Raw genomic sequence first — 27,617 nt, forward strand, 5'->3', positions numbered from 1 at the left:
TCGAGTAGGCAGCCTATTAATGAAATAGGTTGTAGTAAGGATAGCATCTCCCCAATATTGGGAAGGAACAGAATGGGCAAACATAATATCCCGAGACATCTCAAGGAGGTGGCGGTTTTTCCTTTCAAACACACCATTTTGTGCTGAGGTATCAACACAACTGATCTGATAGAGGATTCCATGGGAAGCAAGATATTGTTGGAACCAACCATCCATATATTCTTTGCCATTGTTACTCCACAATATCTTGAGAGTGGCATTTTATTGGGTCTGAACCATCTTATGAAAATTTTGAAAACAGGAGAAGACATCACTTTTGTTATGCATTAAATAAACCAATGTACTCCTAGAAGGCTAGAATAACAATCAATAAAAGAAACAAACCCACGATCGCCTTTGAGGGAAGGTTTTCGGCTAGGTCCCCAAACATCAGAATGAACAAGATTAAAAGGAGAAGAATTTCTTTTATTAGAAACAGAATAAGTGGAACAATGTCGTTTGGCCAAAACACAGGCCTCACAAAAAAATTCGTCCTTATTACACTCTTTAACTAAAGTTGAAAATAAAAAAGACAACGTGCCTAAAGGGGGATGACCTAGTCTTTTATGCCATTGTTGAAGTTCAGAAGAGACTAATGAGCTTTGCTGGTGAAGTAGGACTCCCATTATCAAGCAGGTAGAATCCACCATGCATCTTACCACATCCAATCGTCACCCTCATTGCCAAATCGTAAAAAACACAATGTGAAGGGACAAAATTTACTTTGCAATTTAAATCACGGGTAAGACTACTGATGGAAAGAAGATTAGTGGTAAATTTAAGGATATGTAAAACAGATGATAAATTTAGAGAAGGAGAGCAACTGATAGATCCTTTCCCAAAGACAAAAGAGAGAACCATCAACCACTCGGACTTTATCTTTACCAGAAGTAGGAGAATAACGATGAAATAGGCTGGAGGATCCAGTCATATGATCAGTGGCACCGAAGTCTATGATCCAGGGAGAAGAGACTACCAATGCACAATGACCAGCAAAAGAAATACCTGAGTGGGCTAAATTTGAACCTGGAGGGTTGGAAGAACTGGCAGGAGTCGATGTAGTAGAAGTAGCGAAAGCCTGTAACATACGACGGAAAGCCTAAGTTCATCCTTGGATAGTCCAGTGTCAGTAAGAGGAGTAGCAGTGACAGCCTCAGTTTGATTAGCTTTGTTTTTCGATTTCTGGGCAACACGCTTAGCTTCAAAGTCGGCTGGTTTTCCATGTATCTTCCAACATGTGGTCTTAGTGTGCCACAAGTTACCGCACTGATCACATTGACTGCTGCCTTTTCAAACTTAGAATTTCCAGCAATTGGAGGAGTAGAACCAGTCCCAGTGTGTAGAGCTGATCGATCCGGAGGTGTAGTACTAAGCATAGCTGCACGTCGTCGATCTTCAATATGAACCAATGCATAGGACTGTTCCAGTGTAGGAAAGGGATCCATGCTGAGAATCTGAACCCTAATTGGATCGTATTCAACATTAAGGCCAGCCAAAAAATCATAAACCCTAATTTTATCAACATGCTTCCTGTACGCAGCAATGTCATTGGCAGTAGTGGGCTGATAATCCAAGTAAATTGAGATATAGTCAACTCATTTTCTTTAGTGTCATGAATTTTTTTTCTTCACTCATATACCTGAGCATCATTCCCAACCTCGGAATACGTATCCTTTGCGGCCTTCCATATCTGGGCAGCGGTGTCAAGGAGAAGATAACCGGGTGCAATGAAAGAATGCATAGAATGTATAAGATAGGACATTACCATAGAGTCATTAGATAACCACCGAGTCAGGGCAGGTCCTTCTTCAACAGGTTTGGGAAGGCTACCTGCAACGTGTCCTGTATAGCCACGGCCAACAATAGTAAGGTAGGTAGACCTTGACCACATCAAATAATTAGTCCCATCTAGTTTAGTGGGAGAAGCAAAAGGAAGGTACTCTGGACGAGCAGATCCATCTAAGTCAGCTGAAGTAAAATCAGACATGATGTCAAAAGTGTAGAAGACACTGGTGTTTTGAAATTCCCACAAATTGAACCGTCAGAATAGGCTTAAACTTGGATCGAATTCTTTGCAGGTAGTATGGAATAAGTCCTCAAAAAATCAGCAACTTCTGATAAGTAAATAAAAAACCCTAGCAGGGCAGTTGTCAAAATCGAGCAGAGAACTGGCTTTTGAGTTTCCAGAAATTCCAGCCGACAGACTAGGCTGAAACTGAGGTCGAGGTTCCCTCTTGCAGTAGAGAACATGTCCTCAAAATATGAGCTGATTCTGATGCATCAATAAGAAGCCCTAATTTCAGCAAATTGGGCCAAAAAACTGTTTGGAGAGAAATCGTAGAGCTGAATCTGTCTTTGACTTGATCCAATGCTGCAGTCTTCAAACAGGAAGGGGTGTGTACCAGGAATAGCAGGAACCAATCTCCAGGAAAAAACAGAAATCGATCTTCAGCTTTTGGGGGAAGAACACGATCTCCAATGGTGGAGGGAATGTGCAGGCAGTAGGTCACACCTGTAATCTTCAATCTTCGATGAGGTGAAGTTCAGGGCAGCATCTAAATCTCCATTAGATCACCTCATAGGTGCTGCCCTGAGTGAAAAAGAGGAGCCGAGAGTGGTGAAAAAGGGAGAAACCAGAAACCATGGGAGGGGGGAAGAAAAAAAAGAAAAAACTTTGAGAACTCCTTCCTAGATCAGATTTTGCTCTGATACCATGTTAGAAGTCTTGTAGAACTAAATGCTTGAGTGATCAATTTGGAATTTTGGATCACCAAGCCCCTTTATTTATATTCAAAGAGTTACAATAATCCTACTAGGAATAGGAAAGCTACCCTTGCCAATTCAGACTAGGAATACCTAAATAAGAATCAGCTAAGGGAGAATAAACATAAACATAAAAAGTACAAGTATACCCCTATCGGGTAGAACTAATTATTCTAACAAGGGGCAAACCTGGAAATAAATATGTAGAAAGATTAAAACAAAACCGTAAGGTTGTCTTCAACCTTACGACTAACCCAGAAAACGGAAACAGCTGCAGTTCAAAAGAGATTACTCCTTTGTTGGTTCTCTGTTGACTCCAAAAATTCAGGGATGAGTCGACATTGAAGATCTCTCTTGGATGTACATCATTATCAGCCCAAGCACGAAGCAGAAGAGATGTATTTGATGTCTGAAACAGCCTCTGGCGGAGGAGGGTAAGCCTTATTTGAAATTAGCTTCACAACTCACTGATACAGCAACGTTTGGGACTGGGAATTCACAGGTAATGTCTCCCTAGGGTAAGCATTAAGCCCCAAGGTTTGAGGCTAATAGGAGCAGATCTAGGAGAGATCGATGCCTCTCTTACTACACCCAGAACTTGCGTCAGAAACAGGGGAGGTATCAGGTATGCAACAGGAAGAAGAGGAAGAGGAAGAGAAGAAGAAGAAGAAATCAGAGGAGGGAAGAGATGCATGCAAGGCTCATGAGCCTCTAACTCAACGTACGATTCTATCAAGAATAAATTAATAAAAAGAAAATTACAAATTTTAACTCAAAAGATAAATCCTAATTCCTACGCATAACTGCATCACTAAACTCTATACTATCAGTTACATCTGCATGTGTAGCTGTGCCACAGGCAAGAGAGGACAACCCAGCAGGCCAGCAAAATTTCAGCTCTACAATCAGAGAAGTTGTGCTATGCATCAGGGAGGAGATGCCATCAGTGGGTTCCTGACAGAGAGGGTTTCAGGGAAGAGATGGGAGAGGGAGAGAGAGAGAGGGAGAGGGTTTCAGTGAGGAAACACGATGGAGGTACGCATCTGGAAGAAGTAGAAGAAGGACAACTTACCTGTTGGTTGGCCGCAATTACAGTAGCAGCAGTCAGCATTCGGCTGTTGGCCAGCAGCAATGTAGCAGCAGTCGGCACTCAGAATTCCCCAACTTCTTCTCTTCCTCTTCAAGAAATCTCCTCTTCCTCTTCGAGAAATCTCCTCTCTTTTTTCTATCTTTCTGTTGTTTTATTTAATACAAATATTGATCCCACATATGATAGTGTAACTAAATAATGTATATTATCAAATCAAAGTATTAGAAAAGGCATCAACGTTTTTTTTTTAATATGCATGCATGCCAGTGTACCTAACAAGATACACAATCCAATAAAAATGTCAGAAAAAACATATATTTTAACTATTAAAAAAATTAGGCGTGGAACAATAAGGCATGCTCACACCTTGGATTTGCAAACAAGCCTCGTCGCCAAGGCATCGACTTGACAACCATGGAAAAGATTGAATTTGCACTTTCTTCATTTTGAAGGTTGGAGGAGCCATATAGTTCTGCAGTACAAGAAGCAGGTTGCCCTACAGCACTGCAACAGTCCAGTTACTACCCTTACTTCTTTCTGCCATTACAAACCAATTGAATGTCAAAAGACTCTGAGCCATGAAGGCAATCAGCTTTTGACTGAGAAAGAAGAAGATGATGGCCAAAATAACATAAGTCACAAGCCTAATCTGGAAGTTTACAGCGCTGATGAGGGACAGTGATACATGGTGATGACTGAAACATTGGTGAACCAACAGAATCTCCTTTTTTTTTTATTTTAAAACCCGAACATTACTTGGGACCCGGGCCAGCCCCTGCAATTTTATTGAAAACCAAAAATTGAATAAAGAACACAAGGGGGGGGCATGCCGCCTTACCCCAACCCAGAGGAGTAAACACTCTCACCTCAACGCTGAACCCAAACCATACAACCAAAGACAATTCAAGAAACAACCTACCCTAGCAAGCCAGCTCTGTCTTCCCGGAGAATGTGCTGCAATTCCCCTAGAGGCTGGCTGCCAACGTGGAACACAGAGGGCGAGCCAAAATCACGGGCAAGATTCGCCATCCAATCAGCCGCCTTGTTACTTTCCCTGTAAGCAAAAGAAACCAGAGCACGAGTAGAATTTATTAAGGCCATGACTTCCTGGAAGCAGTACCAACCCCTCCACAGGCTACAACTTTTGAGTTTGATCATACTGACAGTGGAAGCAGAATCCAAATTAACCATAATATCAGAGAAGCCCAACTCATGGCACAACTTCAAACCATCTCTCAGAGCCCTCAGTTCTGCCAATGAGTTCGTGCAATCCCCATAGAAGCTCGAGAAGGTTGCCAACATAAAACCTTTCTTGTCCCTGATAATCCCACCTCCCCCACCAAATACCTGGATTGCTTCTGCAAGCACCATCAACATTAAGCTTCACCAAGAAGAAAGGCGGACACCAATAAACTGGGAGGGGGCAGTTCGGTCTGGCAGGCACAACCACTAAATCAAACAACTGCAGAATTAAGCCCTCCCTAGGAGAAGAGGAGCGCCTAATTTTGGTGGGGAGCGGAAGCTCTCTTACCCAGTGCAGAATACTATCAATAACACCATCTGCTGCCCGCATCCTTTCCCCGTGTCTTCTATTATTCCTTTCCTTCCAAGCTCCCAAACAATCAGGGAGGGTAGGAGCCCTGAAATATAGGCACTTAAGCTGCTACTCCCCCATGGCAAAAGATGAGCCGACTTCTTATATCCTGTGATGGTAGTAACGCAACATCAAAGACACGAGAAAAGAAGCTCCAAACCCTCACCGTTGTTCCCCCCCTCCCCCGACAGAAGGCAATGATCAGTGGACTCCTGCCTGGGACACCTACAACAATTGCATTTTGAAGCCAGGGGGATGCCAATAGACATTAAGGACTCATCTATTGGAATTCTTCCATTAAGGAGCTGCCAAGAAAAGAAACCAATCTTCGTGGGCAAAGTTTGGTTTCAGATCCATCTAGCATAAGAACCCTTAGGCGACCTACACTGCACCTCATTCCAGGCCGATTTAGACGTAAAGCAACCATTGCTAGAGATAGTCCAAACCAAGACATCATTTTTCTGACACTGCAATCCCACCTTGTAGGATATTTTGTTTAACCTCATCCGAGTCAATCTGGTTCAGCAAATCCAGCCTCAAAGAGCCATCCTCCTCAAAAGCATCCTTGACACGTTAAGCTGTGTCAACCTGGAGGGCGTTTTCCACATAATCAACCAACGGGCCAACCCCCACCCAGTTATCAAGCCAGAAAAAAAGATCATCATAGCCAGCCAACCAACCACCGAGCCCTGTTTAACATAAAGTTTTTAAAGGCCAGGGTACTTCTCCAAGATTTCGAGGCAAGCCCGCTTGACTCAACCAAAGCAACATGAATACCCTTAAAGACCTTAGCCCTGAAGAAAGCACTCCACATCAAGCTATCAGATTGGATCTCCACAAGCCTTTTAGCCTTAGAGAAAGGCTAACATCCTCCAACAGCCTAATCCCCAATCCTCCTTCCATCGGCCTGCAAACCTTCTGCCAACTCACCTAGTACCTGCACTTACCCCACTCCGAACTCCCCCACAGGAAGTCAGTGAAGATGCCATAGATTCTTCTTATGACAGCCTTAGGCGGTTCCAAAGTGGCCAAAACATTTAAGGGAATAGAGGAGAGAACATGTTTTAGCAAAGTCACTCGACCCCCAGCAGATAGAAGCCTTCCCATCCATCCCGCTACCTTGTTTCTTATTTTTCCAACCAGGTCATCAAAGAAACAAACTCTAAGCCTTCCAGCATGAAGTGGAGCTCTCAAATAGGTAATGGGTAAAACCTTCCTTGTAAACCAAATCACGGCCCCGACCATACGAGCCCTAGCCCCGAAGCCCTCTTACCCAACACGAAGCAGCTTTTTTGTCTATTTACCATCTAACCCGAAAAGCCTTCGTATCTGCTGATGAAACCTAAGATTTGCTTCAACAAACTCTTTAAAACCCTGGTAAAAATAATGGTATCATCTGCAAACAAGCAATGGGAGATTCCAGGGCATCCTCTGGGCAGCAGAAAGTAAGATGCCCGCCACTCTAAAAAAAGACTTTTGAGACCCCTACTAAGCACTTCCTCCGCCAAAATGTAAAGGGCAGGCGACAAAGGATCCCCTTGTCTCACACCTCTAGTAGACTTAAAGAAACCTAAAGCACGGCTTCCCAGAACAACAAAGAACCAGCAATCCTTTATAGTCTTTCTGATTAAATCAATCCAAGCATCAGCAAAGCCAAATTTAGAGAGGACCGCATATAGGAACTGCCACTCCAGACGGTCATAGGCCTTCACCATATCCAACTTAAGGATCACATTTCCACCCCTGACCTTCCTGTTCAAGTCTTGAGCAACCTCTTGGACAATGGAAATATTGTCGTGAATGCACCGGCCCTGAACAAAAGCATCCTACTCTTCTGCAACCAAAGAGGGGAGTACCACAGCCAACCTATAAACAAAAATTTTGGCCATAATCTTATCAGAAAAATTACAGAGGCTAATAGGCCGAAAATCTGTCATTACCTCCGAGCTATCCTTTTTAGGAACGAGCACAAGGTTGGCGGAGGTGAAGCTCCTTCGAAGACTGCCCCCCTCAAAAAAATCCTTTACTGTTGCCCAGACCTCCCCACCAACAACCTCCCAGCAAGCCGTGAAAAAATGCCCTGAGAAACCATCAGGGTCCGGAGCGCTGTCACTCGACAAGGAGAAAACAGCCGCCCTCACCTCCTCCAAAGAAGGCAGAGCCAACAGAGAGGAATTGTCAGCTTCTGAAACAACATGGGGCCTGCAAGCTTATGGTAGGCTGCAGCTATAAAGGTATTTCAAATGAGGCCAATAGAATCTCCTTAGTACATAAATGAGAGACAGAAGAAACTGGTTGAAAACCAACTTCCATAATGCTTGTACCAATAGCAAGAAGGCATGCAAGCTTATGGTAGGCTACAGCTATAAAGGTGTTTCAAATGAGGCCATGAAAAAGCTGAATTGACAATTAGAGACTTCCAATTTTCCAATCAATTAATTCTTTAATTAATGTTCTTTTCAAATATAATAGATCCCATAAAAAAATTAAGCAAAACTAAAAAGAATTATGAAATATAGGTTCTAAACTGACCTGGATCAAGTGGAAAGAAAAGGCCATAAGGTTCCAGGTATTCATTAAGCTCCATCCATCCAATCCCCGGCTCAACAACCACATCCATATCTTCAACATGCAGTGCTTTAACATTCTGCCATGCAAACAGTGGAAGTGCAGCCTCTGGTTATTGCAGTAGCAGATGTTTCCTCTGTTAACTTTTAAACAGAAAGCAATTAAATCTCAGCAAATTTATAACATCTTTGTTGAGAAGCTTTACTCAGAATTGAACTCAAAATGATTTTGATTACAAATCATGTCAAGAGGACAAGAAAGCAAAATGATATCTGACGGAGTCCCAAGGAAAAAGGCCAAGACCCAGTTGTTCAGTGTCCTTGTATAGGTTTAGTCATTTAGAGGACTAAGAGATTAAAGGTTACCAAACAGAAATAAGAGTTTTTTGGCTTTCTCTTTGAGTCACCAATGAAATAAAACTTAGTTGATGTCTAGAGCATAGTTGTCAAGAAGCCACCTAGGTGTCCAGGTACCTTTTGGTGTCACCTTGCATCCAGGCTCCCTCCAACACCTTGGGTCGCCAAGATGCCGTGTCAACTGTGGTCTAAAGGATTAAGTAGTCAAAGCAAGGGGCTGTGAGAGTTAGCTTCTGTTTTGGGGGATGATATTCCAATGTAAGTAGCAGAGAATTCTAGTATTTGGGGAGGGGATGCTTTGAGATTAGGCATTATATTATTCAATTGTATTGCTATATGCTCTCATGTATTGTTATCTCTTTTTCATAAATAAATTGTTCCCAATATAAAAACCAAAAAGATATTGAAGTATTGCCAATTGAAAAACCAATCTGGCTCTGTGTTTTTAATGGCAGGTCAAAAGATGGACTGAGTTTTATTGAATTGAGTAGAGAGCTTGGGTTGATAGGTTGTGGTAAGCGTGTCAATTATAGACCAGATCCAATTAACCGACTGAAACCCAACCAAATGAAAACCGAAACCAACCATGTAATTAGGTGGTCGGTCTCAGTTGTGAGGTTGGGAAAACAAATTACCAGTCAGACCCAGTGAACCGTCAAGACCCAATCAGTTTTCACAAGAAAATTCTTTTCAGATTCAAAACTGCCCGTGCGGCACCTTAGCCAACATTTGACCAAGGCCAGCCTAATACCATCCAAGCCATCTTAGCAATCACCCAAACATGCCTTTACAATATTGACACGACTTACGCACAAGCCACTCACTCGACCTAGCTGTTGGATATTTTGATATTTGATGTGTGTCCATCAAACCCAAATTAATGAGATGAAATAAAGTTATTGCAGTTTATGATTAAATATCTGTGTTTAAAATCATGTTATATGAAACAGCCCATATTGTACTGCTTACTTCTTCACAACTATGGACAGACTTGTGTACTTTGTTCTACGGCTGCCACATTGTATATTTCCCCAATAGGGATTGGCATGGAAACATAGATGAGGGCACTTATGTGTGTTGAACATTGATCTGTAGAGTTCACCGCCAGTTGTGTTTGGCAATAAGAATCTTTGGTAGTTATTTTTTCTCATACCTAAGATTTGTCTCGTACCTAAGAGTCACTATTGCATTTGTGCATTGTGTGTTTGTACCAATGGTTGATGCCTACTGACAGGACTGGCTACATATCAATCGCTCAGCATACAGGGCATGAGTGTGAATAGGGGTGACGCTCAATATGGTTACTACAACCCTCTTAGGGCGAACATTCAAATGTGAGTCGTCTAACTGTGACTGATCGAAATCCGGGGCCCAATACTTGTGTTGTAAAGAGTTTGCAAAAGGATTTTATATTATTTTTATATTAAATAATTATTATTTGGAAAGTGTTTGCAAACCTTTTTGGATCCAGTCACGGATCATGACACTCTAGTATTAATATACAATGGATTAGGGTTTATGGCGATTATTTAATCCATCCCTGCAAGGTCCACTGTGGATGATAGTTGTGTGTGGGAGAAAATGCAATGAAAGTTTCTACCATTGGAGGTCATAGGTTGCGTCCATTGTAGGATCGTCCTTTTGTGCAATTAAGGACAATTCATGGACTACCCTTTAGGATCAAACCACTTGGGATGATGAGAATTGTTAGATTGTAATCCCCATCATTAGCTCTGTACTAAAAGCTAAGGCCTAAACTCTAATTGCATATGACCAAAGAACATAACATTGTTTGTCAGAGTTAAGTAGAGCAAAAGAGAGTCTCTTCATCTTCAACCTTGGGTACGGCCATCGGAGAAGGAGCATTCAACATGGATCATCACCAAGTGCCTAAACTCTAATTGCATATGACAAAAGAACATAAAATCATTTGTCAAAGTTGAGGAGAGCTAGAGAGAGTCTCTTCACCTTCAACCTAGGGTACGGCCATTGGAGAAGGAGCATTCAACATGGATCATCACCAAGTGCTGCATCCCTTTGGAGAAACTCGCCATTAGTGAGTTATATGTAATCTTCTCCCTATTGTTATTGATTTTGTTCATCATGTTCGTCAAGATCATGTGCTGGAATTTTTTATCCGATATTGTTCATAGCTTCAACGCTTCCGCCGCCACTAATTGGCAATTTGGCATCAGATCCATGGTTCGTCAACGAACACAATGTCCTAATAACAAGATTTGCCAAAGGCTTTTGGGTAATGGCCATGGTGGTTGATGTTTTGGGTTAATGTCCAATGTCATTTTTACAAATCCTGAGAAGAAAAGGATAAACCAGAGAAGAAATGATAAGAGAAGAAGAGATGGGGAAGAAAAGAAGAGAACTCAATGCACTGAGCTCCTCTCCCACAGTTTGTATTTATAATAATGACCAATTACATCAAAATAGGAAACTCATTCCTTGACAACCAAGAAACTAACCCTAACTAGGAAACTAACATAAAACGGAGGAAACAATCTAAGAAACCAAGATAGGGACAATCCCCCTATTCATGGTAAATTACCTAAACTACCCTTGTACCCCCACGGCACAAGGGCCCATTCTCAACACTCCCCCTCTAGCTGGAGTACACATATAGCAAAAAGAAATCTCCAGCTTGAAACAAAAGCACAAGGTAACAATTGTAGCACCATCCAGCAGCACATCACTAGCTCAACCACAATGGCCACCAATCAGCAACAACAAGTAAAAAAAACCATGTTGAATAGAACCAAACAGCAACGAATAATAATAAGTAGTAGAGAACCCCAACTGCGATCTAAAGATCATATAATAGCAACAGCAACATCACAAAATCTTTCCAAGGAAGACAGGTAGTAGATAAGCATCTTCCCAAAGAAAACAAGTAAAAATGCAGCTTCAACAACTACACCACAAGAAGAATCTCGCAACTCTCTCAGAGGCTCCATTTCATAAAAGGCTACTGTCTCAGAGGCACTACTGCGGTACTAGTAAATCAGCTCGGTGCTTGTAGAATACGGATCCAATTCACAAAGACAGCATCTGGTTGTTGACAAACCACACAAAGACAGCATACGGTTGCTGACGAACCACACAAAGACAGCATATGGTTGCTGACGAACCACTCAGCATAAGGCAACCATGGCATGGTTCGAGAACTCGCGAGATCTCGCCGAGTTTCTCGGTATTTCAAAATCTCGAGACGAAACACCATACGCATTTTAAAATTACAATTTTTTACCAAGATCTCGGCGAGATCTCGGTCTCAATTTCGGTTTCGGATACGGGTTTCACCCATTTTCTTTACCCATTCTTAACCCATCTACCCCATTTAAGTCCACCCAACCTGGACAGAACTCGCATATCTCGGCAAGAAGCTCTAAAACTTAGAAAAAACACCTCCAAACTCCATTTTCTTCATCTTTGCTTCAAATTTTGGATGGATTGCATGGTTTCAAGTGTGATTCAACCACTGAATTGAAGATTCAACTCCAATATTGCAAGAATCATCACATATTAGAAGATATTTCAAAGGTATTCCCTCTTTTCCCCAAATCTATTTTTTTTCAACAAAATTTGTGCAATCCTTGATAGAGTCATGTGATTTTGAGATATGTTAAACAACTTTGGCCGATCTATCACTTGATGGAGTCGGAATTATTTTTCTGTTATTAATTTTTCTATTATAATTTCTGAAAAAATAAATGATTTATTTGAAAAAAAAAATTGAAAAAAATAAGATGAATAGTGATTGTTTGGAAATGATTTTCATATATGTTGAACAACTTTGGATGCTCTACGGCCTCATAGATCAGTTTTTTATTTTCACCCATTAAAAAAATTATTTTATTTTTCAGATTTAATAAAAATATTATTAAAATTAAAAATAGATATATAATATTAAGGAAAAATACTTGTTGTTTATGGAAAATTATGCACAACATATGTACATAATTTTCAACTTCAAATGGTGTCAAATACATCATTACATTATATTTTTCTTATACTTTAAGGTATAAATATTTTTAATAAAAATTCTAAATATTATTTTTAATCAAGAAATAAATACTAAGGTTAGAGGATAAATAAGAGATAGTTATTTCATAGTTCTAGTAACATGACATTATCTTTAACAATTATGAATAGCATACTTTAAGTCTTGAATACATTACTTTAAGTGAACCATGGTTCTTAATACAAGCTTTTTTATGTAACAGTATAAAATATAAGACATTTTGTACACAATATCTGATATAGCATGGCAACATGGAGTCCCGATGTCCGAAGACAAAAAGAAGTCCAAATGCAATTATTGTGGAAAGTTGTTATCTGGAGGAGCCACCAATTTAAAGCAACATTTGTCTGGTACAGGCAAGGATGTTGCTTGATGCCCAAATGTTCCTACCCAAGTGAAACTGGCAATGGCACAACACTTGAGAGGAGGAAGAATAAAGAAAGCTGAGAGGGAAATAATGCAACAACAGTTTGATGAGGCAGTACTAGAGAGGTCTGGTATAGAGGTCCGTGGAGGAGATGATACTGAATTTAGGACTCCACCTAGTGAGTTTTAATCAGAGGCTGAATGGAGAATTTACCAACGAGTGTGGCAGAGAGTAGACAAAGTTTGCATTTTGAGAATGTGAGAAGATATGAACAGGCAAGAGGAGCTAGTAGATCTGGCTCTGCAGCACCAATGCAAGAAGATGAGAGGAGGAAAAGCACTGGGACAAGAAATACACCACGGCCCCCAACCAGACCACAAGCACATTCTCCAGATCCCATTTTTGAGAATGTGAGAAGATATGAACAGGCTGAATGGAGAATTTACCAACGAGTGTGGCAAAGAGTAGACAAAGTTTGTATTTTGAGAATGTGAGAAGATATGAACAGGCAAGAGGAGCTAGTAGATCTGGCTCTGCAGCACCAATGCAAGAAGATGAGAGGAGGAAAAGCACTGGGACAAGAAATACACCACGGCCCCCAACCAGACCACAAGCACATTCTCCAGATCCCATTTTTGAGCAGGATCCAACAATTTTTAGGCAACAAGATGCCTACCAGCCAACCATTCCGCAAATGTTTGGTGGTAAACAAGAGGAAGCACGGAAAGCCTTCAGCAAGTTCATGCTTTACAATGGCATTCCAGCTGATGTAGCACAAGGAACATACTATAATGCATTCCTTGACGCTGCAGGGAGGGCTGGCCAAGGATGGAAGGGGCCTTCACCACATGAATTATATAATGTATATTTGCCTCACGAGGTACAGGAGCTGAAAGAGTACATTGATGGTTTGAAGCCAATGTGGGAGACATATGGGATTACTCTTATGGCTGATGGTTGGACTGGACCTACTAGACTATCCATTATAAATTTCATGGTGAGTTGTAATGGGAAGACTGTATTCTTGAAGTCTGTCGATGCATCAAAGCATGTAAAGGATGCATCATACTTGTATAAGGAGTTGAAGCAAGTGGTGGACGAGGTAGGAGCAAAGAACGTTATCCAAATTGTAACAGATAACGGTTCCAACTTTAAAAAGGCTGGAGAGAAGTTGATGAATAAGAAGAGGTTTTACGAAATACTTTTTTTCTTTCCTTTAGAAATTTTCACAGGTATCAATTGATTCGGCAATTGGATTATGGGAGTTATCGTGTCATTAGTCTAGGGTTTATCTTTTTAACCATAAGTATTCTTTCGGGAGCAGTATGGGCTAATGAGGCATGGGGGGCCTACTGGAATTGGGACCCCAAAGAAACTTGGGCATTTATTACTTGGACTATATTCGTGATTTATTTACATATTTGATCCAAAAAAAATTTGCAAGGTTCAAATTCCGCAATTGTGGCTTCTCTAGGATTTCTTATAACGTAAGAGGATCCAGCTCTTTTGGACTCTATGTGCAGCACATTCTATTGATTTAATGCTGAAGGATATGGGGGAAAAAACTTTGGTGGTGGGTGTGGTAAATAGGACAAGACAAGTGACAAATTTTGTATATAACCATGGTTATGCTTTAGCCTTGTTGAGGGAAAAATGCAATGGAGATTTAGTGAGGCCTGGTGTCACTCGATTTGCCACCAATTACATTGCATTGAAGAGCTTTCAGACGAAGGTGATAGGTCTGAGGTCAATGTTTGCAAGTAAACAATGGTTTGGTTAGCAAGGTTCTAGGTCAAAAGAAGGGAGGGCAGCATAACAGATCATTGCAAGTGACGGATTCTGGAAGGACTTGCATAAAATGGTTGTCATATTAGAGCCAGTGGTGGCAGTACTGAGGATGGTTGATACAGAGAAAAAGTCTACCTTGGCCCACATTTATGCTGCCATTCAAAAAATGAAGGAAATGGTTAGAGCTGCTATACCTCAAAGTTCAAAGTCCTACATTAACATCATTGACGAGCGGTGGGAGAAGCACTTGAGTCATCCATTGCATAAAGCTGGTGAGTTCAACATACTTTACACTTTAAATGTTAAAACTTTATTACAATTACATATTCAAAACCCAAAGGCATTAAGTCACTAACAAATTATATTTGTGATGTCTACTTTACCAGCATACTATTTGAATCCAAAGTATCAGTACTCCCATGATCTTGGGCTAGACACAGACTTGTTACTGGGAGTTCAAGCTGTTATTGAGAAGTTGGAGCCCAATCCAAAGATACAAGCTACCTGCAATGATGAGGTGAGAGTATGGGACTTTGGTACTTTGGTAGTTAGTTTATGAATGTAATTACTAAATAGCAAATACTAATGCCTCCAACAATGTTTGAAATTTAAAATGAAAATAGATCAAATATTTCATAGAGGTCTCAGCAAGGTTCGGTCGACAAGCTGCAGTGGAGGGTAGACAAAAGTCAAACCCTGGTAGGTGGCATGATATTATATTTATAAATTATAATTTTATCTCTTTAGAATGTACATATTCTTAATATTCTATATTTGTAATGCAGCTGACTGGTGGGTGCTTTATGGTACAAGTTCACCCAACCTAAGGAAGGTAGCAGTGAGAGTGCTCTCACAAACTTGTTCATCCTCCGAATGTAAGCGCAACTAGAGTACATTCTCATTGATACATTCAAAGAGGCGGAACAGGTTGGGTAGCGAACGACTGGAGTAGCATGTGTATGTGTACTACAATATGAGATTGAGGATGAGGCACACACGTGAAGGAATTGAAGTCAATGACAAAGAACCTATTGAACTGTCCAGCATTTTCCAGGAGGATTCTGATGATGATGAGGATCCCCTATTCCAGTGGGTGAGGGATCGTGGTACACCAGATATGGATCAGCCTGGGGGTAGACCCGACCCCACCATTGTGTCTGTAACCGGTACTGATGTTGAGGACTATATGTCGTAAGAGGGGCGTGCACATTCAGAGTCACCGAGACCTTTTAAGCCTACTGTAGGAAGTCCTGCTGATGATGATGATGGTGGTGATGATGACAGTGGTGATGGTGGTGATGGTGGTGATGGTGGTGGTGGTGGTGGTGGTTATTATGATGATTGTCATGAGGGGATGCGCGAACAATACCAGTATGAAGTGGAAACGCAAGAGGACCCTGTGCGTTTCACCGGTGAGTCTCAGTTTACGCATGCCACTCAAGATCAAAACCATGATGGCCACACTAAAACATACAACAAAAATAAGGGTCGCAAACATTCGCATGCTCAAGATGATGACAACAGTATGAACACCATGCTTGCAAGTTTCGGAAGCATGAGTATAGATGCTAGTAGTGAGCATCAGTCGTGGCATTCATCTCAGCATCATCATGGCTATGACTATGGCCAGGAGAGCACCAGGTCTGAATATAGTGGCTATGGTCAGTTTCGGCAGTCAGCAGTTGAGTTTGACAATCAAAGCACAGGGTCAGGTTTTGGGTACATATTCCCAATCCCAAACCAGCCCTACACGCCTCAAACTCAATATGACAGTAGCAGTGGATCTCACACCTCATACCAATAGCCTCCCATGTACCCTAGGATAGGGAGTTTGGTATATGTTGATGACAACACTTATATGGAGGCAGTGTCACACTATGCACAACACTTCAGCAATTCTATGACATGGGAATTCTTTGTGGATCAATATGGGGAAGAATTCATTACTCGATCACATTTTATGTAACAAATTCAGAGAAGATTGATGTAATGTACTTTTTATTTGAATGTTTTGATTGATATGTACTAAATTGAATGTTTTGATTGCTAATTTGCTATGTATTACTAAATTATGTGTAGAGTAGGTTGTTTTATTACGACTCGCCGCCTACCAACCTATGGTCCAAAGTGAAACTCATATTTGGACTTGTTTTTTAGGAAATCTGGGCATGTCATTGTGTTTAAATGGCCTAAAATAGGCTGAATACCAAGTTTCAGACCTAAAATATGTGTAAAACCCAGCGAGTTAGGGGTCCGAGTCAAAAAAAAATGCAGTACCTCACCGAGATCACGACTCGTCTCGGTTTTTGGTTGGGCCAAGATGCCTCCGAGACCCGAGTTTTCGAACCTTGAGCCAATGACCAAGTAGATAAAAGTTTGAACTGTTGCTGAACCAAACACAAATTCTTAATGTTGCCGTGGATACGAGCAAATGACACGTATAGATAAAAATAATCTTCAGGAATGAGTGATTGAAGCAAATTAAGTCTTCAATCACGTAGAAACATCGTGTTGATGGCCAGATAAATCAAACAAATTTCCAATAATTCTTGAGCAACGCAATAACCACAAGCACCAATAATCACCAAGATAATCTCCAATCTCCCCCTCACATGTAGCATTACACATGGACAAATAAGGTAAAGCCAATGGGAGACAGCCAGAGTGTGCCAACAATGCCAATCTTTAAAAAAAAAAATTGGAACTCCAAATTGATATGACCGGTTCCACCATTGAATTTGTAAGTCCAATGAAAATTCTGTAAATAATTAATGCAATCTCCAAGTGATGCAAAAAATGGGTCAAGATACCCAATTGGGTTCGTGTAGACCCGTCCAAATACACAAAAGGCAATAAACAACGGTTAATGGCAGAAAATAGTAATTAAATAGAATATGCAAGGTGGTACTTGGTATATCAAAAGGGAAAAGGATACATAGGGTATTAGGATTTATTGATAAGGGATCGACTTGGAAGAAAATCAAAAGTTGGGACATTAGTTGATTAGATAGAAGAATAAGGATAAAGATAGAAACTAAAGAAATAACACATGGGAATGCTAGATACGATTGGTGTTGCAGGGGTATTTTAGGTAACAAGAGAGATAAATAAAGGACTTTGAACTCACCACCAACCTCCAGCATGAAGCAGAGGAGAAAGACTATGAACCAAAGCGGAAGACTGGCGGTAACCAAGCAGTAGCCATAGTACTAAAACTCGCGAAATTTCGGTCGAGATATCGAATATTTCAAGTATCTCGACCTGTCCGAGACAAAACGCAAGTTCGATATGAAAAAATACAACATTTCGATCGTCTCACGAAATTTCAGGCCAATATCTCATCTCGCGAGATATCGACTTTAACTTATAAAAAGTGCATTATATATAGACACTGTTTCGTGAGACTCAATCGAAATTTCGATCAAGAACTCACAACAGTCCCCTTTTTCGAGTTTTTGGTCTCCAAAGCTCATTTTCCGCTCATTATTGGTGACTTTGGGTCTGTTCTTCGAATCTTCTTGCTGCATCTACACCGGAAGCAACTTCTTAGCACATCTGTGAAGCCTTTCCACTTTTCCAAGTAAAACTATCTTCTCAAAATTATTTTTTTTTTGAAAAATGCATGATCAATATTTGTTTGTTTATGATGAAATTAATATATGTCAGACACCGGAGGCCGATCCACAACCTCACGGTGTCGATTTTTCTCTGTATATATATCATTTTTTTATTTTTCTGCTTCAAAATTTTGATTTTCCTACAACAAAAATCTAAAAATAATAGGGGTTATGCACATTGTATGGTTATCAATTAAATATATGTTAGACACCATTGGCCAATCTACGGCCTCACGGTGTCGAAAATATTTTCTGTAAATAATTAATTATTTTAATTTTCAGAAATTTTGAAAAATATTTAAAAATACAAAAAATAGGGAAAAAATAGGGAAAAATATGAGGCTTTTGTTTTAAAATTAATGAAAAATATAAAAGTAAATTCTACATGTTTTTTAATTGCTGCCCATTTTCATATCATTTCAGTTTTGTTGTGCTAGGCCAATATTTATTTGAAAAATATTTTAAAAAATTATTTTTAAATATGAGAAAAATATGAGGGTTAGGGGAAAAATACTAAATATCTACAAGTAAATTCTACATGATTTTTTATTGCTGCCCATTTGATTTAATTTTGGTTTTGTTGTGCTAGGCCAATATTCATTTGAAAAATATTTTAAAAAATTGTTTTTAAATATGAGAAAAATATGAGGGTTAGGGGAAAATACTAAATAACTATATACTTTATTTAGTGCTCTCAAACTAAAAGAATTGATGTGCTTCAGTGATTAATGAATTGTCTTTTATTCATGCAACAGTAAACAAGTCCGATTATGGCGGACCATGGTAGACGACAGAGCCAGAGGCAAGCAGCCCAGGCCCAGGGGGAGGAGAGAACACCCAGGCGCACTAGGGGTGACATTGCATGGTTGCACGGCACTCCAATTGATGGGGACAAAAGAAAAACACAATGCAATTACTATCACTAGAAGTTTTGGGGAGGTGGTGCCACTAGACTCAAACAACGTCTAGCTAGGAATTCTCCTAAGTGGTCTCATGTCATATGGTCCTTGTTGAGGTATCTAGCGCTATCATTGAGTACATGAAGGGAGGGAGTAAGAGGAAGGCTCAAAGGGAGAAGGCAAGGGTAGACCTTGAGGATGCAGTGAGGAGTACAGCGGGAGGCTATGATTATGGTGATTATGGTGATGATGATGACAGTGATGATCCTGTCTATATTCCTGTTGGAATATGTAATCCAGAATATCGTGGGGGTATTCTGGTCCCTTTCAGGTTAGTTTATTTTTTATGTTATTAAGTGTAAGTCGGCTATGTGGGTTTTAGTCCCACATCGCCTATTTTAGTCTCTTGTAACTTTCCCCTCTATTATAAATAGAGAGGCTTACCTATCAATTAATATAAGCAATTATTCTCTCATTCTTTCTTTTCTCTCTTCTCTTCTCTCTTCTCTTCTCTCTCTAAGGTTACTGGTTATAGGTCCTAGGTTTTCTACATGGTATCAGAGCTGTTGTAATCAGTGACTAATTTCTCTCTAAAAATTTGCAGTTTTGAGAGTCGTTTCAAGGTTCTCCGATTTATGGAAAAACCCTAGTTCACAGAAAGAAAAGAAGAACTAAGGATTCCTGCTCGTTTCATCCTTGTTTATTCTTTTATTCGGAAATCGTGAGGTTATACATTGAAGGCTTGAAAATTTCTGCAGTGTTTAGGGTTCTTGGTGTGCCACTGCTACGATTATTTATCTTCAAAAGCTGAAATCGATGGTGCCTGCATCTCTTCGATTTCTATTTTTTTCTTCCACCGTTGTTTGTTGGCCTTTTCTGGTTTGAAGAATTGTTCGATGGAGTCGGTGGCTGCTACTGATCTAGATTTCTAGTTGAAGAATCCTGCTGCTGATTTCTGGTTATTGCGAAAATCGATTGCTGTTGTTTATCCTTTCATCTGGAGGTTGAAGGGCTTGCTTTGGATATTTCTTTTATTGCTGAATGGAGTTGCCGAAACTTAAACTCTAGAATCTTGGCTCCTGTTAATGCTCCTACAGTGAGAATCGAAACCAAATCAGGTCTGGTTCTCAGATTACCACCCTAACTTGTTTCAGCCACACTTTGTCGGCATAATACCTAAAATCAGGGACTGTCCTTGGGTGATCTTGAGAGGCATACATGTTACGAAGCCTTGCCTGAAATTTACGATCGAACAGATCAAAGGTGAGGAAATTCTCTTCTTTGAAGTCGAGTCTAGTTTCGTTTCTGGTTTTGGATGTGGCCAAAAGTTGAAGGTGACTATGCTTCCTTCTCTCACGGTAGCGGTGAGGCCTACAGATTACGTAGTCTTACCCAAGATTTCAGGTTGAAAAAAGCCCTATTTGCTGAGATATTCCCTTCGAACCAGGTCTGGTTCCGTGACTTTCTCTGCTCCTTGGTCGCCTTGGACGCCTTGGGCGCCATGGCAGTGTCGCCTTGAATTTTGACCATCTAAAACGCCATGGCCGCCTTCCCGCCTTGATAACTATGGCTGATCATGTCTGTCCAAGTTTTGAAGATCTATTTTTTCAAGTTCTTGAAGGTTTATTTGGGAGCTGCATTCATATGTCAAACTGGATTCTGCTGCAACTTAGTTTTTTTCCCATTTTATTCAAGTTGGGCATTAGTACTGTGTATGCGCCAACTTGAGAGGGAGTGTTAGCATTATTATGGAGTTCTTTTTTATTTAGTTCAAGCTAGATTTTCCTTCTCTTATTTGTACAATCCAGCTTGAGGGGGAGTGTTGGAATATCTAATCCAAAATACCGTGGGGGTATTCTGGTCCCTTTGGGGTTAGTTTATTTTTTATGTTATTAAGTGTAAGTCGGCTATGTGGGTTTTAGTCCCACATTGCCTAGTTTAGTCTCTTGTAACTTTCCCCACCTATCAATTAATATAAGCAATTATTCTCTCATTCTCTCTTTTCTCTGTTCTTTTCTCTCTCTAAGGTTACTGGTTATAGGTCCTAGGTTTTCTACAATTCCTGATGATATAGAGACTGAGCGAGAGGCTAGGGATTGGAGACAAGCACAGATGATGAGTAGAGTCACTTATCAAGAGGATCAGGAGAGACAGAGAATAGGTGGTAGTGGAGGAGCTAGTACCTCTAGAGCTGGTGCTAGTGGTAGTGGAGGAGCAAGTACATCTAGAGCAGGTGGTAGGCAGCCTGGGTTGCCTAATCCCTTTAGGAGATCACAAAGTACGAGGGCAGCTCCGCCTCCACCACCTCCAGTAGTACTACCATGAGATGACCCAGCACTTCATCAAGCACCTGGTGTTTACAGAAAGAAAGGCAACAAGCAACCAAAAATCAAGGGAGCATGGAAAAATCTGAAGGGGATGGTGAAGGTATCTATAGCTAATTGGATGTTATACAATACCATCCAAGCAAACACAACACAAGGCCCCTTTCAAAAGACTATGATAGATTCCATTGTTGAGGCCATAGTTGTCACGGCGTCACGGCGATCCAAGTCGGTGGAAGGGTGTCATGTCGATATATCGACATGTCGCCCGCCATGGCGTTGCCATGGCGAGCATGTCGACCATGTTTAATTTTTTATTTCCTCTATTTTTAATGTCATTGAGTATGCTATAATATATGTTCTATAACATCAAAAATCAACATGAAAGTGTACTACACTACTACTAATATACTATGCCACTGGGTCTTTGCTTGGATCATATCCTGGAGTAGCTCCAGTACTTCCAATATTTTCACCCCCACTACTAATTTGTGTAGAACCATCCATTAGTTCTACTATGAAAGAGACTACAAAAGTCACAAAACAAAAATAACAATTAAACTGGTTTTTAGGCTGAACTAAAACACAAAATCAAACTATCAAAGTATTGGTTTTTTTGCTATAACATTAAGTTGAAGGGGGGAAAAAAAAAAACTGAATTATGGACTAATGGAGTTGAATATGTGCGGCTGTTGTGTGTGGCTGTGTGCAGGGCAAGAAGAAGAAAAAAATAAAACACCTCTCATTCTCTATCTATGTGGAAGCCTGCAACTGCAAGGCAAGAAGCGGAAAAGCTCAAAACCGAGAGGTTGTGTGCAAGCCTGCAAGGCTGCAAGTGCAAGGCAACAAGAAGAAAAAAGGAAAAAAAAAAAAAACTGAGAGGTCTGCTGTAAGCAAGCCTGCAACTGCAAGGCAAGAAAAAGAAAAAAGAAAAAAAAAACAGAGTATTGTGGCTGTAACTGGAATAAATCCCTCCCCCCCCCCTCTGTCTCTCGACTATCTCCCTGTTCAAGCAGTTGCGAAGAAGAAAAAAAAAAAAAAAAAAAAAAAAAAAAACCGAGAGGCTCTCCTCTGTCTCTCGAGTCTCGACTATCTCCCTGAGTCTCTGTTCACAGAGACTGAACAAAGAGGTTGCGAAGAAGAGAAAAAAAAAAACCAAGAGGCCCCCCTCTCTCTCGACTATCTCCCACTGTACAAGTAGTTGCGACTTGCGAAGAAGAAAAGAGAAAAATAAAAATAAAAAACCGAGAGGACTACTACCCCCTTGTCTCTCAACTCTCTCCTGTCTCTGTGTGTAACACTGAATGCGTATGTGTGGCTGTGCAAGACAAGAAGGGAAAAAAAAAAAAAAAAAAAAAAAACGATACTACTACTACTGGCTGGGAGGAGAAGAACTGAAGAAGAAGAAGTTAAGATTAGAAGAAGAAGAAGAGGACTGTTGGGAGGAGAAGAACCAAACTCAAAAATCGAGTTGCAGAGGACTGGGAGGAGGAAGAAGAACCAATTTAAACAAAAATACAAATTACAAAATAATAAAAACTTACCGGAACGGAGTCCTGGAGGTTGCTGACTTGCTGGAAATGTTCGTTACTTCGAAGGAGTGAAGAACTGCTGCCGAGAGTTGCAGGAAGCTTGCCGGAATCTCGTCGCAACTCTCACGAACTCTTCCTCACTTCCTCCGTCTCGACTCTTTGAGGAGAACCTTGAAGTCTCGAACTCTTTAGGCGTTTAGCCTTTTGCGATTTCGATTTCCCCCAAATTATTATGGTAATATGTTTATTGTTGATAAATTGATAATGTGTATTGCAGGTGTATACTTTTAAGTTACACCTCCAATAGACATTAATAAAAAAGCATCTAAGCTATTAAATGATTTAAAAAAATATATTTTAAATCTAACTTTTATATGTACAAATATCGACCGATATGCCAACATATCGTGGTATGGCGTCCATGGCGATGCCATGGAAGCCATATCGAACAATATATTTACATCCACCATGGCGTAGCTCGATATGCCACCTCTCCCAGCGCCAGGACGCCATGGCGACGCCATGACAACTATGGTTGAGGCTGCCCAAGGTATAAGGGGCCACCCCACATGAGATCATGAATGTGTATTTGCCCCAACAGAAGAGAGAGCCTTAAGAATATATCAATGAAATGAGGGGGATGTGGGAGAGCTATGGGGTGACCATAATGTGTGATGGTTGGACTGGTTCTACAAGAAAGTCCTTCATCAACTTTATGGTGTATTGTGATGGGAGGACAATCTTTCTCAAGTCTGTTGATGCATCCAAGGAGAAAAATGATGCAAATATATCTACAAACTGTTGAAGGAAGTGGTAGATGATGTAGGAGTGGGGAACGTTGTCCAGATTGTAACAGACAACGGAAGCAACTACAAGAGTATCGGTGAGAAGTTAATGCAAAACAGTAAGTACCGGCTATTTTGGACTCCTTGTGCTACCCATTGTATAGAGCTCATGTTAAAGGATATGGGAAAGATCAAATTGGTACAACATGTTGTGGAAAAGGCAAGACAAATGACCAACTTTGTCTACAACCATGGGTTTGCATTGAACCTCTTGAGGGAGAAGTGTAGGGGTGACTTAGTGAGGCCGGGCATAACTAGATTTGCCACCAACTACAGTGCACTCAAGAGTATAGAGACCAAGAAGTCCTGACTTAAATCTATGTTTGCTTCTGAAGACTGGTTTAACGGGAATGGGTCCAATACCCATGGTGATAGGGAAGCACAACCTCCCATTTCATCAGATGACTTTTGGTCAAAATTGCACAAAGTAGTACAACTTTTGGACCCAGTGGTCAAGGTTTTGCATATAGTTGATTCTGCTCTCAAGGGACCAACTATGCCACATCAATATGTTGTCATAGACTTGATGAATGAATGTGTTTACAATGCGAATCCACGAGGTAGCAAACACTTTCTCAAAATTATCAAAGAGCGCTAAGAAATAAACTTATGCATCCACTGCATAAAGGATGGTGAGTGTAGTTTGTTTTTTATGCAATTACATATTTTAAAGTTAATTTGAAAGATATATTACTAACTATTAAGGCATTTACAATATGTAATGTCAATTTCAGCATACTATTTCAACCCCAAGTACCAATACCATCATAGGCCTGAGTTGAATAGTAATCTTAATGAAGCAGTAAAACAAGTAGTTGCCAAGTTGGAGCCGAATAATAAATTAAAAGCTATATGTAACAATGAGGTGAGTCTTTTAAGTTATAATTCATTTGGAATTACCTCAATAAATACTAAATAGTAATGAGTCATTAGCAATTTTATATATTTTCCAAATGATTATAGTTAAAGATTTAGGGATACATTGAGGAGTTTTGGAACCGATGCAGCAGAGCAAGGCCGGAAACGCGATGATGCCGGTACTCATTAGTCATTACTCAATTCAATATCTTATTTTTTAACTTATGTATGTATTAAAACTTTTGAAATGAATATAACATGTCTCTTTTGTTGTAATGTAGCTGAATGGTGGGTGTTGTATGGGGGTTCGGCAGAGAATTTGTCACACCCCCGCCAAGTTCATAAGGGCCAAGTGTGACTGCATGTCTCTAACATTCAACCAATCCCCCAAGGATCGCAAGTGCAGTACTCCATTTACACCCACAAATACAGTAATCAGAGGCAGCGAAAACAATTTAAATAATAGAGGTAACATCAGTAATAAGAGAAGTCTAAGTGATATTTCATTTATATTAAAGATAAAGCTTGTGATACAACTATACATTTCCCAAAAGTCTCACAAGATAAACTATACAAGGAACTATACTATAACTATACAAAGTGTTTATAAGCATAAAAGAGTGGGGAAATAGCCTGAACTGTCAGACCAAGATCAAGAGAATGCGCAATCATCACATGCGCACGAAGTATCGTACACTTCACACTCCAGCGCTGCAACTCCACCACCAGAAATAACCAAGTCATCTGAAAAATAAGGATATCCACAGGACTGAGCTCCACTGAGCCCAGCAAAGGAAACATGCAAACACAAGCATATAGTCCATGATGCATGACCTATATCTAAGAATGCTACTAACATCAATGTCTAGGTCTCATGAGGTATAAATGCTACTGTAGTAGGTATGATATTCCCAGTCACGGAATGAACTTATCGGTCTTCCCAAGAATACCACTCTACTACGGTGGGGACCCGCCAGTTCCGAAATATACACATCAGACTCCGACGAACCCCCAGTGCTAACCCTACTGTTGTTCCCATTGCGGTATGTACTCATCAGACCTGGGACAGTGAATGACATTCAAGTATTAACCCTTCAGGCCTGCCACGGGTTATCCAACACCTTTACCCCTGTTGGCAAGGGTCGTAGCATTTAGGTTCATGATAATCCTAATCATATGCATACTAACATGATGGCATATGAATCAATATAAGATAGTAAGGTAATTCTGTCCAGTAATAGTAATAACAACATCAATTCAAGAACATAAGTAATTTCATGCATATGCATCATGTAATGCGTCCTAATAACATGTATCATCTAATGCACAGAAAAAAAAAGCTATAAAACTATATGATCAAAGTATTATTATGATGCATGACATGACAATATTAACAAATAGAAATTAATACAACAAACACACTGAAATTAAGTCAAAATCCCCTTACCTGATATGATTGACTAGCCTAAGGCAGTAAAACTCCAGCAATCTAGACAGAAACAGTCAAAGACAGGCTAGAACAGTCCTAAAATAGAACAAAATGTCACATATTAGGGTCAGAAGTAAGCTCAGGTCAAACCCAAGCATTGAGGGGCATTTTGGCCCAAAAATATTGGATCGGATTCAGAGGGCAGAATTGGGGGTTTTGTTGTAGGCCCTGGATCTTGGCATGCATGGGTCCTATTTCACTTTTTCGACAATTTCTAAGGTGGGTCAATATAAATTGATGGTTAATTTCGAAAACATATTAAATTTGGGGGTTTGGCCAAATAAACCCAAATTACCATCCTAGGGTTTAATGGAATGTATAATTCAGCTGTAATTTGGTATGTAACATGTAATACACAAGTTACAACAACACCTGAACCATAATTTGGTCCAAATCAGGGTTAAATCATAGGATTTGGCTAATTAAACCTATTAATCTATGGTTTAATGGCTGAAATGGGTTTAGAACCCAAATAGGGACAAGAGAATAGAGAAGATGAGGAAGAGGACAGCATATAATTCACATCCTAATTTCATGTCTGAACCACCATTGGGTCCAATTTGGTGTTCTAGGCCTATTCTAAGATGGATCATCCAAATAGGGAATCAATTTCAGAATTTTGGTTCCAATTTGGGGATTTTTGTTAATTAATTCCAATTACACATTTAGGGTTCCATGAATTAGGCAATTCAGCCAAGAATTGGGTTCCTAAGATGGGGATTTCAGGTCACAGCCACATCTGAACCACTAATTGGTTCAAAACAGAATTTAATTGCGCATAATTTAGTTAATAAAGCTTGGTTCCTAAGCTTTAATGGCAGAAATGAGTTTAGGCTGAAACTAGAGAAGAAAGAGATGGGAGCAGCAGGGATCTTCAAGGTTTACCTGAAATCAGCAGTGAGAACAGTCTATAATCAGCTATGGAATGTGCAGCAGGGTGTGCAATTGAACTTCAAAGCTCCAATTTCAGGTAGAAGATCAAAGCCCCATGGGATAGCCCTCTCTTCCCTTCTTCTTCTTCTCTTTTCTCCTTCTTTTCTAAGCTTCCCAAGGCTGGATCGGTTTTGCCCAATTTGGTTTTATGTTTTGTGATTTATGAATAGTGAAATAACTTATATATAGATAGTGCTTAAGTAAAGGGCTGCTTGCCTAATTAAAGCTAGAATTAGTTTTTCCTAATTAATTACTAAAACTTATTCTTGTTAGAATTTCGTACATAATTAGTTCTTTTAACTATAAAATGATGTCATATGACATCAGGGGTAATCCAGGTGCGGGTAACTATTGGAAATAGGATTCCCCACCGGGAATGTGGGTCCCACAGAGGTAATTTACCAAACTACCCCTATAAACTCTAATTGGTCGCATGATACACTATAAAATACAAGTAATTTCGTCCGTACAATGGTTTTAATTGAGGGAAAGGTTCTGCAAGCTGTCCAGCCAGCAGATCTG

At 40.2% G+C, this 27,617-nt stretch overlaps 1 protein-coding gene across 1 annotated transcript in view; it reads right to left on the reverse strand.

The window, feature by feature from the left end:
- LOC122652277 (D-lactate dehydrogenase [cytochrome], mitochondrial-like) overlaps nt 1-27,617 on the reverse strand; it is a 177,774-nt gene that overhangs the window by 110,383 nt on the left and 39,774 nt on the right. The window contains exon 6 of the mRNA XM_043845976.1: nt 8,019-8,133. Within this exon, the coding sequence (XP_043701911.1) occupies nt 8,019-8,133 (115 nt within the window). The remainder of the gene's footprint in view (nt 1-8,018; nt 8,134-27,617) is intronic.

The sequence above is a fragment of the Telopea speciosissima genome, chromosome 2 (genome assembly GCF_018873765.1).
Source record: "Telopea speciosissima isolate NSW1024214 ecotype Mountain lineage chromosome 2, Tspe_v1, whole genome shotgun sequence".
In the NCBI taxonomy this organism is placed as follows: domain Eukaryota; kingdom Viridiplantae; phylum Streptophyta; class Magnoliopsida; order Proteales; family Proteaceae; genus Telopea; species Telopea speciosissima.